This window comes from Oncorhynchus tshawytscha, linkage group LG24 (assembly GCF_018296145.1).
Source record: "Oncorhynchus tshawytscha isolate Ot180627B linkage group LG24, Otsh_v2.0, whole genome shotgun sequence".
In the NCBI taxonomy this organism is placed as follows: Eukaryota; Metazoa; Chordata; class Actinopteri; order Salmoniformes; family Salmonidae; genus Oncorhynchus; species Oncorhynchus tshawytscha.
Window position 1 is genome coordinate 7,464,101 of NC_056452.1, and position 14,579 is coordinate 7,478,679.

Genomic DNA, 14,579 nt, shown 5'->3' on the forward strand with positions numbered 1-14,579 from the left:
AGAAAGGGAGAAAGAGGAAAAATAAAGAGCAGAGTGACCCTTACCTCATCGATACCTTCTTATACCCATCAATGTTAACCTGACTTCAGATTTGCTTGAGCCAGCTCCTCTGAATATCTTGAAAGCATATAGAGATCTGGGACCAGCTACATTTTATGTATCTTTCTCTGTCAAATGCTGAGAGCAGGGTATACATCATTTATCCAGAGCGACTTGAAGTATAGTGAGTGCATACATTCTTTAGTACATGTATGTGTTCCCTGCAAGAATTGAACACATGACCATGCCGTTGCCTGAGCCACACAGAATTACTAATAATGTGTTGTCTGATGGGTCTGTGGTTGCTGGGACTCGGGGTCGCACATTGGCATCGTGCATCATGTTCCCCGACCAAAGCCAGGATTCAAACCGTTTAGGTAGATCCGCGTTATAGCGAATTGACATTTGAAAGTCCTTTCCGTTTGAGCCGACATACAGTATGCAGCATTTACCGTGAATGCGCTGGATACCGGCTGCAACCTAGAAAACCAAACCTGTTTATTTAGGTTGGCCAACATCAACAAGGCTTTAGAAAACAGAAGTACAAACAGACAGAGACAAGAGAGAGAGAGAGAGAGAGAGAGAGACAGAGAGAGAGAGAGAGAGAGCGAGAGAGAGACTGATACATTGCTGACCAGTGGAGGCTCTACCTAGCTAGGTTTGCTCTTTTGGGATTTAATACCGGGTTTCAATGAAAGTGTTAGTTGAAAAGTACCTTAGCTGAAAGCACAACATAAATAAAACAGTATCCTTGACAAAAAGGTGCTGGACTAATACTGGACAAGGGAAATCTGACAGTGTAGGCCTACTCCCAGAGTGAAACTGTTTGGAAAATCCTAAAGCGAGGGGACATCGGCCACAGACACTATACGTGACATAAATATAGGCCTACTTCTCTATCGTCATCTAATAAATAGCACAAAACAAATGCAACTTGATCGTTCATCGCTATGGCTTCAAAGAGGGTCCTCCAGACCACGTTGGAGCATGCAGTCGACAGTCGTCAGAGAGCCAACGGGAGAGAGGGGCAACAATTTTGTGGCTGAAACGCCACGGCCATCTCTGGTTCTCCAGTGTGTAGCACCGTAGCCAGTAAGCGGTTTTGCATGTTGGACTTGTTGGCACGCTGCTCTGCTCTCATTGGCTGCATAGAAACGTTTTAGGCCCTGTACAAAATCAACCCTTAACCTCTGTGCACTTGTGAAGATCTGAAAGGATTTGATGGGTTTCAGCGATAGGGTGAACATTCAAATTAGCCTATTAGAAGTCAAAGTGGAGCTCCAACCATATTGCTTACATACAGTACCTATCTAATCATTTTATACAGCATAAAATGATATACTGTACTGTACACAACTGCCAAGGTGGGAGGGTAAAGGGTTGTTTCTGGACAGGGCCTCAGAGTAGCTCCACTTAGGTCCTTATTTTTCATCTAGAAAGGCTGGGCTAGATCGTCTTGCTCTACTAAAATGTAAATGTATGCCAATTTGATCCAAGCTAGTCCAAACTCGGCTAGTACGGCGAGAAGATGATGGGCGTGTGAGTGGCCCTCAGGGGCCCCGGGGCGGGCCTGAAGAGCGCGGGGCTGAGCAGGGGGGTCTGGATGAGGGGTGTATGGCCTGGCCCCGGGGGGCACCGCAGGGTCAGAGGATTGGAGGCCATGGTGCAAAGGGTGGCCGGGTTCATGTGGCTGGCCAGGAAACCTGCCGACAGGGCCTTGGACAGCTGCTTCTGCAGGGCCAGTTTGGTCTGGAAGAGAGGAACCATAGGGTTTTTAGTATGAGTCTGCAGCAGCTATTCAACAAACTTACATGCAGGTCAGGTTCATTAGCGCATGCAACGAAAAAACGTTTTGAAACTATTTGCAATGGAAAACAAAAATGTGCGCTTTTTATTGGTCAAATCATAGTAGTCCCAGCCAGTTTCCGTCTGTGTTCCTCCATTTGGTGCTTAATGAACACAACCCAGGGTCAAATACCTCTTTGAGGTGTGCTTGATTTAGCATGGAGTTTGCACTTTTGGTACTATTATATTGGTTCAATTGTACCGGCAAACATGTGTACATCAACCTCGGCACAGGTATTTGAAGGTATTAGACATACACTACCTTACCAAAAGTATGTGGACACCTGCTCGTCGAACATCTCATTCCAAAATCATGGGCATTAATATGGAGTTAGTCCCCCCTTTGCTGCTATAACAGCCTCCACTCTTCTGGCAATGCTTTCTACTAAATGTTGGAACATTGCTGCGGGGACTTACTTCCATTCAGTCACAAGAGCATTAGTGCGGGTCGGGCACTGATGTTGGGCGATTAGGCCTAGCTCGCAGTCGGCATCCAATTCATTTCAAAGGTGTTCAATGGGGTTGAGGTCAGGGTTCTGTGCAGGCCAGTCAAGTTATTCCAAACCGATCTCGACAAACCATTTCAGTATGGACTTCACTTTGTGCATAGGGGCATTGTCATGCTGAAATAGGAAAGGGCCTTCCCCAAACTGTTGCCACAAAGTTGGAAGCACAGAATCGTCTAGAATCTCATATGCTGTAGCGTTACCATTTCCCTTCACTGGAACTAAGGGGCCTAGCCCGAAACATGAAAAACAGCCCCAGACCCTTATTGCTTCTCCACCAAACATCACAGTTGGCTCTATGCATTGGGGCAAGTAGCGTTCTCCTTGCATTCACCAAACCCAGATTCGTCCGTCGGACTGCCAGATGGTGAAGCGTGATTCATCGCTCCAGAGAACGCATTTCCACTGCTCTAGAGTCCAATGGCGGCGAGCTTTACATCACTCCAGCCGATGCTTGGCATTGTGCATGGTGATCTTAGGCTTGTGTGCTGCTGCTCGGACATAGAAACCCATTTCATGAAGCTCCCTGACGAACAGTTCTTGTGCTGTTGCTTCCTGAGGCAGTTTGGAACTCGGTAGTGAGTGTTGCAACAGAGGACAGACCATTCTTACGCGTCATGCACTTCAGCACTCGGCGGTCCTGTTCTGTGAGCTTGTGTGGCCTAACGTTTCCACTTCATAATAGCAGCACTTACTGTTGACAGGAGCAGCTCTAGCAGGGCAGACAAATGTGATGATCTGACTTGTCAGAAAGGTGGCATCCTATGACGGTGCCACGTTGAAAGTCACTGAGCTCTTCAGTAAGGCCATTCTACTGTCATTGTTTGTCTATGGAGATTGCGTGGCTGACCCTGGTCTGGTATTCAATAATTTCCTGATAGTTATGTATTTTCCATAACTCCCTCCATCCAGGACATACAGTGGTGCAAATTCAACTTCTCAAAGCATTATTTGGAAAACCCACTATCTGCAATTGATTGAATACCGGCCACCTCAAGCTCTGTGGTACCAGCTGTGATGGAAACAGGAAGTTTCGGTACAATTTTATAAATGTCGAAAGATCATTTGTTTGTTCGACATGGTGGGATCTTTTTTTGTTGGTCAAATTATTTATGCGAGAAACAGCAGTGGAAATGCCTTCATCGCCAAATATTTATATAATAACCTTCATATCGAAGTAAACTTGGGAGTCTTGCGATGATATGGTGTGTGGTCTTCCCGCTATGACTCAGGAAACTATACAGTTTATTAGGCTACTGATGAAAAAAGTTCAGATGAACTTCACAGGGTGGTGAAAGTGCATGGTGATCTTGATGCTCCTTTCCAATAAATATCGAGGGTCTTATTCTGGTGACATGATGATCGATGCTTGCCTGACGTTTGACAAATACAAATATTCTTGCTCTTATCCATAATAATCGCATCATGTAGACTAGCCAACCGCACTGTATCTGCCAGCTGTTGCCTAGAGCGGACGTGTCAAGACCAGTGTAGGCATAGTTGCTATTTAACGCAACCGTTTTTGTGACAATATAGTTGAAAATGCAACGGAAACACATTAAACTTACATTTTGTATTTGGAACATAAAAACTTAAGTGAAAAGTCAACTGTTGTGTGCATTACCTCATCACGCACTGATTGTTGGTGGAAGCCAGTTTGGTGGAAACACACCACTGGTGGGAATATTTTCTTCATCCGTATTTTAGAATATTCCCATAATAATCTGTCGCCAAATGGATGGAAACCTAGCTATTGTTCGGCCAGAAATTATGTTGGTGTCCCATGTCAGAATCAGTCTAACAATGCTCTCTCTCTTCAGGCCCATAAAATTGTATCCAAAAAGTTAGACTCTAGATCAGGCCTGTATGCATTCAGCTAACCACAACATTAACGTCAGAGTGAGGGTGAATGAAACATGAGAGTGAATATCCATCACCATCAATTTGTGTGAAGCCAGTGTGGATTGTTGGCAACCTCACGAACTGGCCTTAAATATCCCAGACAAGATTGTGACCATGGCCTGAGACACTGCCTCTACCCAGCAGCTGGCCAAACACAAATCCTGTGCGGCCCTCTGTCTTTGTCTGTCTGTGTCTGTGTCTGTGTGTGTGTGTGGATGTGTTGGTGTGCGCGCATGTGCTTGTGTGTGTTGTGGTTATGTGACAATGTTTGTGTGTGTGTGAGGCTATGTTTACATGTGTGAGAGACCTTCTTGTGCCTGCCAGTATATTTGGCCTCACCAACTTTCAAGCAGTTATTTTTGTAGTGAGTGAACTGTGAAAGAACGTGACCATGCCTATTCCCAAACATGGCCCTTTGTCAGCTATCCGACATAGCAGCAGCACGCTATAGTGCTCAGTTCATTAACCCCATAGATAGACAATGGGACAGAGAAAGTTTGGGAATGTGAGTAAATGTGTGTTTGCCGTTTATGTGACCAGAGCCACCTAAGACAATTGCCCAATTCAAATTCAGGTTCTTACTCTTCCTAAGCGGGTAAAATGTGGCCCCTGACGTTATTTCCTGCCTTTAAACTGGTTTTCTGGGTTAGAAGACCGAATATAACTCAAATACAACCAACTGGTCTCTGTTACATGCAGGTAAAGACATCTGATGTCATAGTTTGGTTATCTGGTTAAACATCCAGTCAACCAGATAAAGACATCTGTCTCTGGTTGCTAAAAATACATTCACAAAACGTCCTCATATAGGTCTTCACCTGAGGGCTGTAAGTGCTGAGGTGGCAGTGGCTGGCCAGTTTCCCTATGGCCGAGGTCACCCCCCCAAACGGGAAACCACTCCATCTCACGCTCTGCAGAGAGGACACAAGAACGGGGGAAAGGGGGTGACAAAATAAGAACGCTGGCTGTGTGGGAATGAATGGGCAGGACAGGAGGGGTAGTTGGTGTGATGTGTGTGTGTGTGTCTGTGTGTGTGTTGGACGGACACTCACCGCTAAAACAGGGTTTGGCTGGCTCTTAGTATAAGGGCTGAACTTTGGTTTCTGGGGCTTTCCTGACAACCGGTCTTTGTGTCTTCTGCTGCTCATGTGCTGAGGCACAAAAGCAAAGCATGTTAGGTTTTATACTGAGTGAAACATCCCTTAAAAGCTACATTCTGGGATTCATTCGAAATACAATCGAAAATCCCACTTGTATTGGTCTACAGCTGAGCGATGGGGCTAGGGATATGTAACCCCTCTCAAATTCACAGGCAGCTCCAAATGCAAGGACTGAGTGCATGGCATATATATTTTGAGGCTGTACTACACACACTCAGAAACACACACACCTGTTTGAGCTGCGTCTCCGAGTTGACGGACACCTCGCACATCTCGCAGTGGAACGGTTGGCTAGCCAGGGCCACGCCCACCCTGGCCTTGCTGCTTATTGCCTGCTTGCTCCTGCATGTCGGCCTAGCCAATGACATAACCTTGCCTCGGCGTCGCGCCTGAGCACCCACCTGGCCCTCCAGCATCTGCTTGTGTTTGGAGCCTAGAAAGGCACAGACACATCACATAGCTATTGATTCATTTATCAGACAAATTTTTTATTTAATCAGAATCATAGGTCAGCATTTAAATAGTATCTACTTATCACTCAATAGCAAATGCAGTGCAAGTAGCCATATAGACATATTGCAGTGCATACCGCTATAGTGGGCTTCTAGCTGGGATGAGGAGTTGACTGTGATTTTGCACATGGGACAGTGGAGGTGCTGCTTGGCAGGGGGGCTCTTTTTGCCCTGCCTGGTCTCCTCTTCCCCTCCTGGTGCCCCTGGGGACTCCCAATGGCCCTCCAGTGGCGGGTTGGAGTCTGGGGTCGGGCTGGGGCCCTCCATAGGGCTACCATCTGACGTGAGCTCCGAGAGCTGGTAGACAGCAGGGGAGACGTGGGGGGAGAGGAGGGCCAAGGCGTCCAGGGAAGAGGTCTCCAAGACAGGCATAGGCGTGGGGGAGACCCCCTGGAGGGTGTCATCCAGCTTCGGTCTGGTGGGGGGCTGGTGAGACAAGAGCAGGCCTGGGGAGAGAGAGAGAGAAGTTGCTGTGTGAGAGTTATCGTACATGTGGTATTCACATACAGACAGGGATTGGGGTTAAATTGTCTTCCGACAGGTGGCTTCAGTCTTACACAGCATTAGTCCCTCACCTGACTCTAGTCTCTATCTGACGTAAGACAATGGGGTTAGGGCTACATGGGGGGAGAAATGCCAGCATTCACTTGGCAACTATATCAGGCAGCGTAAGACAGTGGATTCAGGTGAGAGCTGGATTCAATTAAAAACACTGGCAGATGTAGATTTTGTTTACTAAGAGCATTGCTCAACACTGGTATTTTTTATTGAACCTTTATTTAACCAGGTAGGCTAGTTGAGAACAAGTTCTCATTTGCAACTGCGACCTGGCCAAGATAAAGCAAAGCAGTACGACACATACAACAACACAGAGTTACACATGGAATAAACAAACATACAATCAATTATACAGTATAAAAATCTATATCCAGCAATAAATATGCCATGGTGGCGAAGTAATTACAATATAGCAATTAAACACTGGAATGGTAGAATGTGCAGAAGATGAATGTGCAAGATACTGGGGTGCAAAGGAGCAAGATAAAGAAATAAATACAGTAGGGGAATGAGGTAGATTGGATGGGCTATTTACAGATGAGCAATGTACAGGTGCAATGATCTGTGAGCTGCTCTGACAGCTGGTGCTCAAAGCTAGTGAGGGAGGTAAGAGTCTCCAGCTTTAGTGATTTTTGCAGTTCGTTCCAGTCATTGGCAGCAGAGAACTAGAAGGAGAGGCGGCCAAAGGAAGAATTGGCTTTGGGGATGACCAGTGAAATATACCCGCTGGAGCGTGTGCTACTGGCAGGTGCTGCTATGGTGACCAGTGAGCTGAGATAAGGCGGGGCATTACCCCGAGGATCGGTAGGATGGTCTGTCTGTTTTGGTGGACTTCCTAAGCCAGGATTCAGACACGGCTAGGACATCCGGATTGGCAGTGTGCTAAAGCAGTAAATAAAACAATATTAGGGAGGAGGCTTCTAATGTTAACATGCATAAAACCAAGGCTTCTACGGTTACAGAAGTCAACAAATGAGAGCACCTGGGGAGTAGGAGTGGAGCTAGGCACTGCAGGGCCTGGATTTACCTCTACATCACCAGAGGAACAGAGGAGGAGTAGAATAAGGGTACGGCTAAAAGCTATGAGAATTGGTCGTCTAGTACGTCTGGAACAGAGAGTAAAAGGAGGTTTCTGGGGGCGATAAAATAGCTTCAAGGTATAATGTACAGACAAAGGTATAGTAGGATGTGAATACAGTGGAGGTAAACCTAGGTATTGAGTGATGAGAGAGATATTTTCTCTAGAAACATCATTGAAACCAGGTGATGTCATCGCATGTGTGGGTGGTGGAACAGAAAGGTTGGATAAGGTATAGTGACCAAGGCTAGAGGCTCTACAGTGAAATAAGCCAATTAACACTAACCAGAACAGAACAATGGACAAGGCACGCTCAAGGTCCTAAATTATATCTTAACCGCCATCGATAAGAAACAGTACCGTGCAGCCGTATTCATTGACCTGGCCAAGGCTTTCGACTCTGTCAATCACCACATCCTCATTGGCAGACTCGATAGCCTTGGTTTCTCAAATGATTGCCTCGCCTGGTTCACCAACTACTTCTCTGATAGAGTTCAGTGTGTCAAATCGGAGGGCCTGTTGTCCGGGCCTCTGGCAGTCTCTATGGGGGTGCCACAGGGTTCAATTCTTGGACCGACTCTCTTCTCTGTATACATCAATGATGTCGCTCTTGCTGCTGGTGAGTCTCTGATCCACCTCTACGCAGACGACACCATTCTGTATACTTCTGGCCCTTCTTTGGACACTGTGTTAACAACCCTCCAGCCGAGCTTCAATTCCATACAACTCTCCTTCCGTGGCCTCCAATTCCTCTTAAATACAAGTAAAACTAAATGCATGCTCTTCAACCGATCGCTGCCTGCACCTGCCCACCTGTCCAACATCACTACTCTGGACGGTTCTGACTTAGAATATGTGGACAACTACAAATACCTAGGTGTCTGGTTAGACTGTAAACTCTCCTTCCAGGCTCACATCAAACATCTCCAATCCAAAGTTAAATCTAGAATTGGCATCCTATTTCGCAACAAAGCATCCTTCACTCATGCTGCCAAACATACCCTTGTAAAACTGACCATCCTACCGATCCTGAACTTCGGCGATGTCATTTACAAAATAGCCTCCAATACCCCTACTCAATAAATTGGATGCAGTCTATCACAGTGCCATCCGCTTTGTCACCAAAGCCCCATATACAGTACTACCCACCACTGCGACCTGTACGCTCTCGTTGGCTGGCCCTCGCTTCATACTCGTCGCCAAACCCACTGGCTCCAGGTCATCTACAAGACCCTGCTAGGTAAAGTCCCCCCTTATCTCAGCTCACTGGTCACCATAGCAGCACCCACCTGTAGCACGCGCTCCGCAGGTATATCTCTCTGGTCACCCCCAAAACCAATTCTTCCTTTGGCCGCCTCTCCTTCCATTTCTCTGCTGCCAATGACTGGAACGAACTACAAACATCTCTGAAACTGGAAACACATCTCCCTCACTAGCTTTAAGCACCAGCTGTCAGAGCAGCATAGCCCATATATAATTTAGCCCAAACAACTACCTCTCCCCCTACTGTATTTATTTATTTTGCTCCTTTGCACCCCATTATTTCTATCTCTACCTTGCACATTCATTCACTGCAAATCTACCATTCCAGTGTTTTACTTGCTATATTGTATTTACTTTGCCACCATGGCCTTTTTTTGTTGCCTTTACCTCCCTTATGTCACCTCATTTGCTCACATTGTATATAGACTTATTTTTCTACTGTATGTTTGTTTTACTCCATGTGTAATTCTGTGTTGTTGTATGTGTCAAACTGCTTTGCTTTATCTTGGCCAGGTCGCAATTGTAAATGAGAACTTGTTCTCAACTTGCCTACCTGGTTAAATAAAGGTGAAATAAATAAACAAATAAAAACAATCAATATCCCACAAAACACAGGTGGGGAAATAGCTACCTAAATATGATCCCCAATCAGATGCAAAGATAAACTGCTGCCTCTAATTGGGAACCACATTAGCACCAACATAGAAATAGATATACTAGATCACCCCCTAGTCACGTCCTGACCTACTACACCATAGAGAACCAAGGGCTCTCTATGGTCAGGGCGTGACAGAGTGTCCTGGAAAGTTGTTTTTTTTAACTTCCCGTAAGACAAGGCCTTGGGGCGACCTGAGGCCGTCAGCCTATTTTAATAGCACCCGCGGACGTCTAGTAAGGGACCATCCATTTGCCCTATGAAAATCCTCATCAATCATAAGGGAGCTGCCACATATGTAGGTTATTGTCCTGCTGAAAGTTGAATTAATCTCCCAGTGTCTGGTGGAAAGCAGACTGAACCAGGTCTTCCTCTAGGATTTTGCCTGTGCTTAGCTCCATTCCGTTTATTTTTTATTATGAAAAACTCCCCAGTCCTTAACAATTACAAGCATACCCATAACATTATGCAGCCACCACTATGCTTGAAAATATGGAGAGTGCTACCCAGTAATCTGTTGTATTGGATTTGCCCCAAACATAACACTTTGTATTCAGGTAAAAAATGTATTGCTTTGTTACAGTATTACTTTAGTGTCTTACTGCAAACAAGATGCATGTATTGGAATATTTGTATTCTGTACAGGCGTCCTTCTTTTCACTCTGTCAATTAGGTTAGTATTGTTGGAGTAACTACAATATTGTTGACCCATCCTCAGTTTTCTCGTATCACAACCATTAAACTTTGTAACTGTTTTAAGGTCACCATTGGCCTCACAGTGAAATCCCTGAGCAGTTTCCTTCCTCTCCGGCAACTGAGTTAGGAAGGACGCCTGTATCTTTGTAGTGTTTGGGTGTATTGATACACCATTCAAAGTGTAATTAATAACTTCACCATGCTCAAAGGGATATTCAATGTCTGCTTTTTTAAAAACCTATCTACCAATAGGTGCCCTTCTTTGCGAGGCATTGGAAAACCTCACTGGCCTTTGTGGTTGAATCCGTGTTTGAAATTCACTGTTCAACTGAGGGACCTTACAGATAATTGTATGTGTGGGGTACAGAGATGAGGTAGTCATTCAAAGATAATGTTAAACACTATTATTGCACACAGAGTGAGTCCATGCAACTTAATATATGACCAATTTTTATTCCTGAGCTTATTCAGGCTTGCCACAATAAAGGGGTTGAATACTTATTGACTCAAGACATTTCAACTTTTCATTTTGAATTAGTTTGTCAAAATTTAGAAAAACATAATTCTTTGATATTATTGGGTATTGTCTGTAGGTCAGTGACAAAAACAATCTCAATCGAATCCATTTTAAATTCAGGCTGTAAAACAATACAATTTGGAAAAGTCAAGGGCTGTGAATACTTTCTGAACGCACTGTACATTGTCAAAGTAAACATATAACAACATTGGTCAAAGACAGGAATATACGAGACTGTTAGTTATAAATCAATAATCTCTTACCTTTCTCTCACTCTTTCTCCCTTTCTCCCTCACTGTCCCTTTCTCTGTTTTTTCTCTCTCCCTTTCTCTCCATTAATCAATTGCCATGGTTACCCTGGATATAAAGGCTCTATCATTATGTCATTAAATGGAATTGAATTATGGTGAACGAAGTATGGAGAGAATCAATAGAAAACGAAGATGAGTCTAGTAAATACGGCGAAGGAAGGGGCGACAGAAGATGGGGCTATTTTCAGATGAGAAAAATGGATTGACAAACGACAAGACAAAGAGACAAAATAACAGGAAGACAAAGATACTGTTTTGATCCGTAAACGGTATGGGCAACATTTTCTGTCCACAAAATAGCACTAAAATGCAAAAAAATATTTATAGCAGGAATGATCTCCTACCGTAACTTAGCTTTTCACAATGTCTGTGAGAAATCTGTGATCTTTAAAGCGGTTTCGACACAACTGTCATGAAAATGCATTGTATGCAACGCAATCCCTGGCAGTAGCATTCCAAACTTGGATTAAGAGTAACTGTCTTGTCAACCTAAAATGGTTATTATGGGCAAGTTTCTGTGCTGTTTCTGTGCTGTGTTTTGCAGACAGAAAACAAGGTTACAATAAGCCTGGAATCTACTCTTATTCAGTGAATTGAAACAATCGTGAAACAGAACCATAATCACTGTGAATTCCAGGATAGCTTACAACAACAGCTCCGCTCCTACACGTCAAAACGACATCCTCCGCATGCACGTTCCTTGCTATGATCACTGATCTAACATGAATCCTAATTGCTGATCGCAATCAGATCTCAATCCTTACTTCAAAGGAAGGCGAGAGGGGAGCTTTTATCCCAGACCTGGTATTTTACCTGTTCCTTCTGTGAGGCTGGGGTCCATCAGTGCAGGTAGAGACTTTGCCACTCCAGTCTTCCCCCTGTCTCTGTCTCTTTCCCTCCCTGCCATGGAGCCCTGGCCCCTCTGACGGTTCCTCTGGGCGTCCATGGATTTCAGCTTGCGTGCGTGTTTGTGGCCCTTGTAGTGAGCCTCAGCCTGGTTCTGGTCATGGAGGAGACAAAGAAACAGTATGAGAGGAGAAGAGATCCCTGGATCTCAGCATCAGAACAGAAACCAAAAATGACAAGAAATTAGGAAAGGGGAAGGATTTTGGCAAAAAACTTGGTAACTAGTTACACAGTTCATACAGTGCATTCGGAAAGTATTCAGACCCCTGGAATTTTTCCACATTTTGATACATTACAGCCTTATTAATTAGTTTTTTTCAATCGACACACAACACTCCATAATGAGGAAAAAACTGTTTTTTTAAATAATTGAAAATTTATAAAGAAATCAAAAACTGAAATAATACATTTACGTAAGTATTCAGACCCTTTACTCAGTACTTTGTTGAAGCACCTTTGGCTGCGATAACAGCCTCGAGTCTTCTTGGGTATGACGCTACAAGCTTGGCACACCTGTATTTGGGGAGTTTCTCTGATTCTTCTCTGTAGATCCTCTCAAGCTCTGTCAGGTTGGATGCGGAGCATCGCTGCTCTCCAGAGATGTTCAATCAGGTTCAAGTCAGGCTGTCTGGGCCACTCAAGGACATTCAGAGACTTGTCCCGAAGCCACTCCTGCGTTGTCTTGGCTGTGTGCTTAAGGTCGTTGTCCTGTTGAAAGGTGAACCATCGCCCCAGTCCGAGGTCCTGAGTGCTCTGGAGCAGGTTTTCATTTAAGGATCTCTGTACTTTGCTCCGTTTATCTTTCCCTTGTTCCTGGCCAGTCCCCACGTCCCTGCCGCTGAAAAATATCCCCACAGCATGATGCTGCTGCCACCACCATGCTTCACCGTAGGGATGGTGCCTGGTTTCCTCCAGAAGTGACGCTTAGTATTCAGGCCAAAGAGTTCAATCTTGGTTTTATCAGACCAGAGAATCTTGTTTCTTATGGTCTGAGAGTCCTTAGGTGCCTTTGGCAAACCACAAGCAGGCTGTCATGTGCCTTTTATTGAGGAGTGGCTTCCATCTTGTCACTCTACCATAAAAGCCTGATTGGTGGAGTGCTGCAGAGATGGTTGTCCTTCTGGAAGTTTCTCCCATCTCTACAGATGAACTCTGGAGCTCTGTCTGAGTGACTAAGGCACTTCTCCCTGATTGCTGAGTGTGGCCAGGTGGCCAGCTCTAGAAAGAGTCTTGGTGGATCCAAACTTCTTCCATTCAATGATGGAGGCCACTGTGTTCTTGGGGACCTTCAATGCTGCAGAAATGTTTTGGTAAACTTCCCCAGATCTGTGCCTCGACACAATCCTGTCTCGGAGCTCTACAGACAATTCCTTTGATCTCGTGGGTTGGTTTTTGCTCTGACATGCACTGTCAACTGTGGGACCTTATATAGACAAATGTGTGCCTTTCCAAATAATGTCCAATCAATTGAATTTATCACACCTGGACTCCAATCAAGTTGTAGAAAAATCTCAAGCATGATCAATGGAAACAAGATGCACCTGAGCTCAATTTCGAGTCTCATAGCAAAGGGTCTGAATACTTATGTATTCAAGGGATTCCCGTTTTTCACATGTTTATGAATTTGCAAAAAAATCTAAAAACCTGTTTTCCCTTTGTCATTATGGGGTATTGTGTGTGGATTGATGAGGGGAAAAAATATTTAATCAATTTTAGAATAAGGCTGTAACGTAACAAAATGTGGAAAAAGTCAAGGGGTCTGAATACTTTCCAAATGCACTGTATATATACTGTATACAGTACATCACAGCCCCGTCAAGCAGTTCTTCAATTAATTGACAAGCATAGCTTGAGCCCCAAAAATGTAATTAGTTCTCGTGAACGGAGCAGTCTACAGATTTATTGAGCATTCCCTCTGTGTTCATGTGTCTCTGTGTGCTCAGTGAGTGCGAGTGTGAGTGTCCGTTTTTGTGTGTGTGGACTGTGATGGTTCTTCTATGTGGGGATTTGGATGCCAGCAGAGAGAGGGTGTCTGCGTTTAATGCTTTTTCTGGCTGATAGGTGGAGAAATGCTCATCGACAACAACAACAACACAACACACACAACTTTCACAGAGATAGAGGAACAGGAGCACACATGCACACATACACCGTCAGAGTGATGAACGATCTGACAAGAGAGGAGGATAGCTTCAGCCTGTAGTATTGTGGCAACGGAGTTGACTGACTTACGGTGGAGTTGAAGCGGAGGTGACAGATGTTGCAGGAGATGATCTGTTTCCTCTTAGGCGGTGCAACACCGAACGTGTGGTTGATAACCGCCTTCTGAACCGGGTCCATCTGTCGCACACAAAACAAGCCAGACTAAACACAAACATTACTCAGATTAAGTGGTGTCTAACCATTACATGGGCGGTCAACCAACCCTCCTGGGGAGCTACTCTCCTGTAGGCCTTTGCTCTAAAATACCTGGCTCATGTTCATCAGGGCACACAACAGAAAACTTTTAGAAAGCTTCGCAAAAGAAAGGGAAAATGAGTCCAGGTATTCCCTGTTTCAGTCTGTTTGATTCAGTTTGTGGCCTAATGAACACGACCCTAATCAAGGTCTTGAGGAGCACCTGATTAGTAG

General features: G+C 44.8%; 1 protein-coding gene across 2 annotated transcripts in view; it reads right to left on the reverse strand.

The window, feature by feature from the left end:
- Window positions 1-1,352: 1,352 nt before the first annotated feature.
- The window catches only part of LOC112223782 (zinc finger protein 385C-like), a 139,663-nt gene continuing 126,436 nt past the window's right edge, over window positions 1,353-14,579 (reverse strand). For both annotated transcript variants that reach the window (XM_024386984.1, XM_024386985.2), the window contains 7 exons: window positions 14,181-14,288; window positions 11,856-12,042; window positions 6,042-6,410; window positions 5,683-5,885; window positions 5,345-5,443; window positions 5,111-5,203; window positions 1,353-1,788 (listed from right to left, as the gene is read on the reverse strand). In XM_024386984.1, the coding sequence (XP_024242752.1) occupies window positions 1,552-1,788; window positions 5,111-5,203; window positions 5,345-5,443; window positions 5,683-5,885; window positions 6,042-6,410; window positions 11,856-12,042; window positions 14,181-14,288 (1,296 nt within the window). In that variant the 3' untranslated portion in view covers window positions 1,353-1,551. The remainder of the gene's footprint in view (window positions 1,789-5,110; window positions 5,204-5,344; window positions 5,444-5,682; window positions 5,886-6,041; window positions 6,411-11,855; window positions 12,043-14,180; window positions 14,289-14,579) is intronic.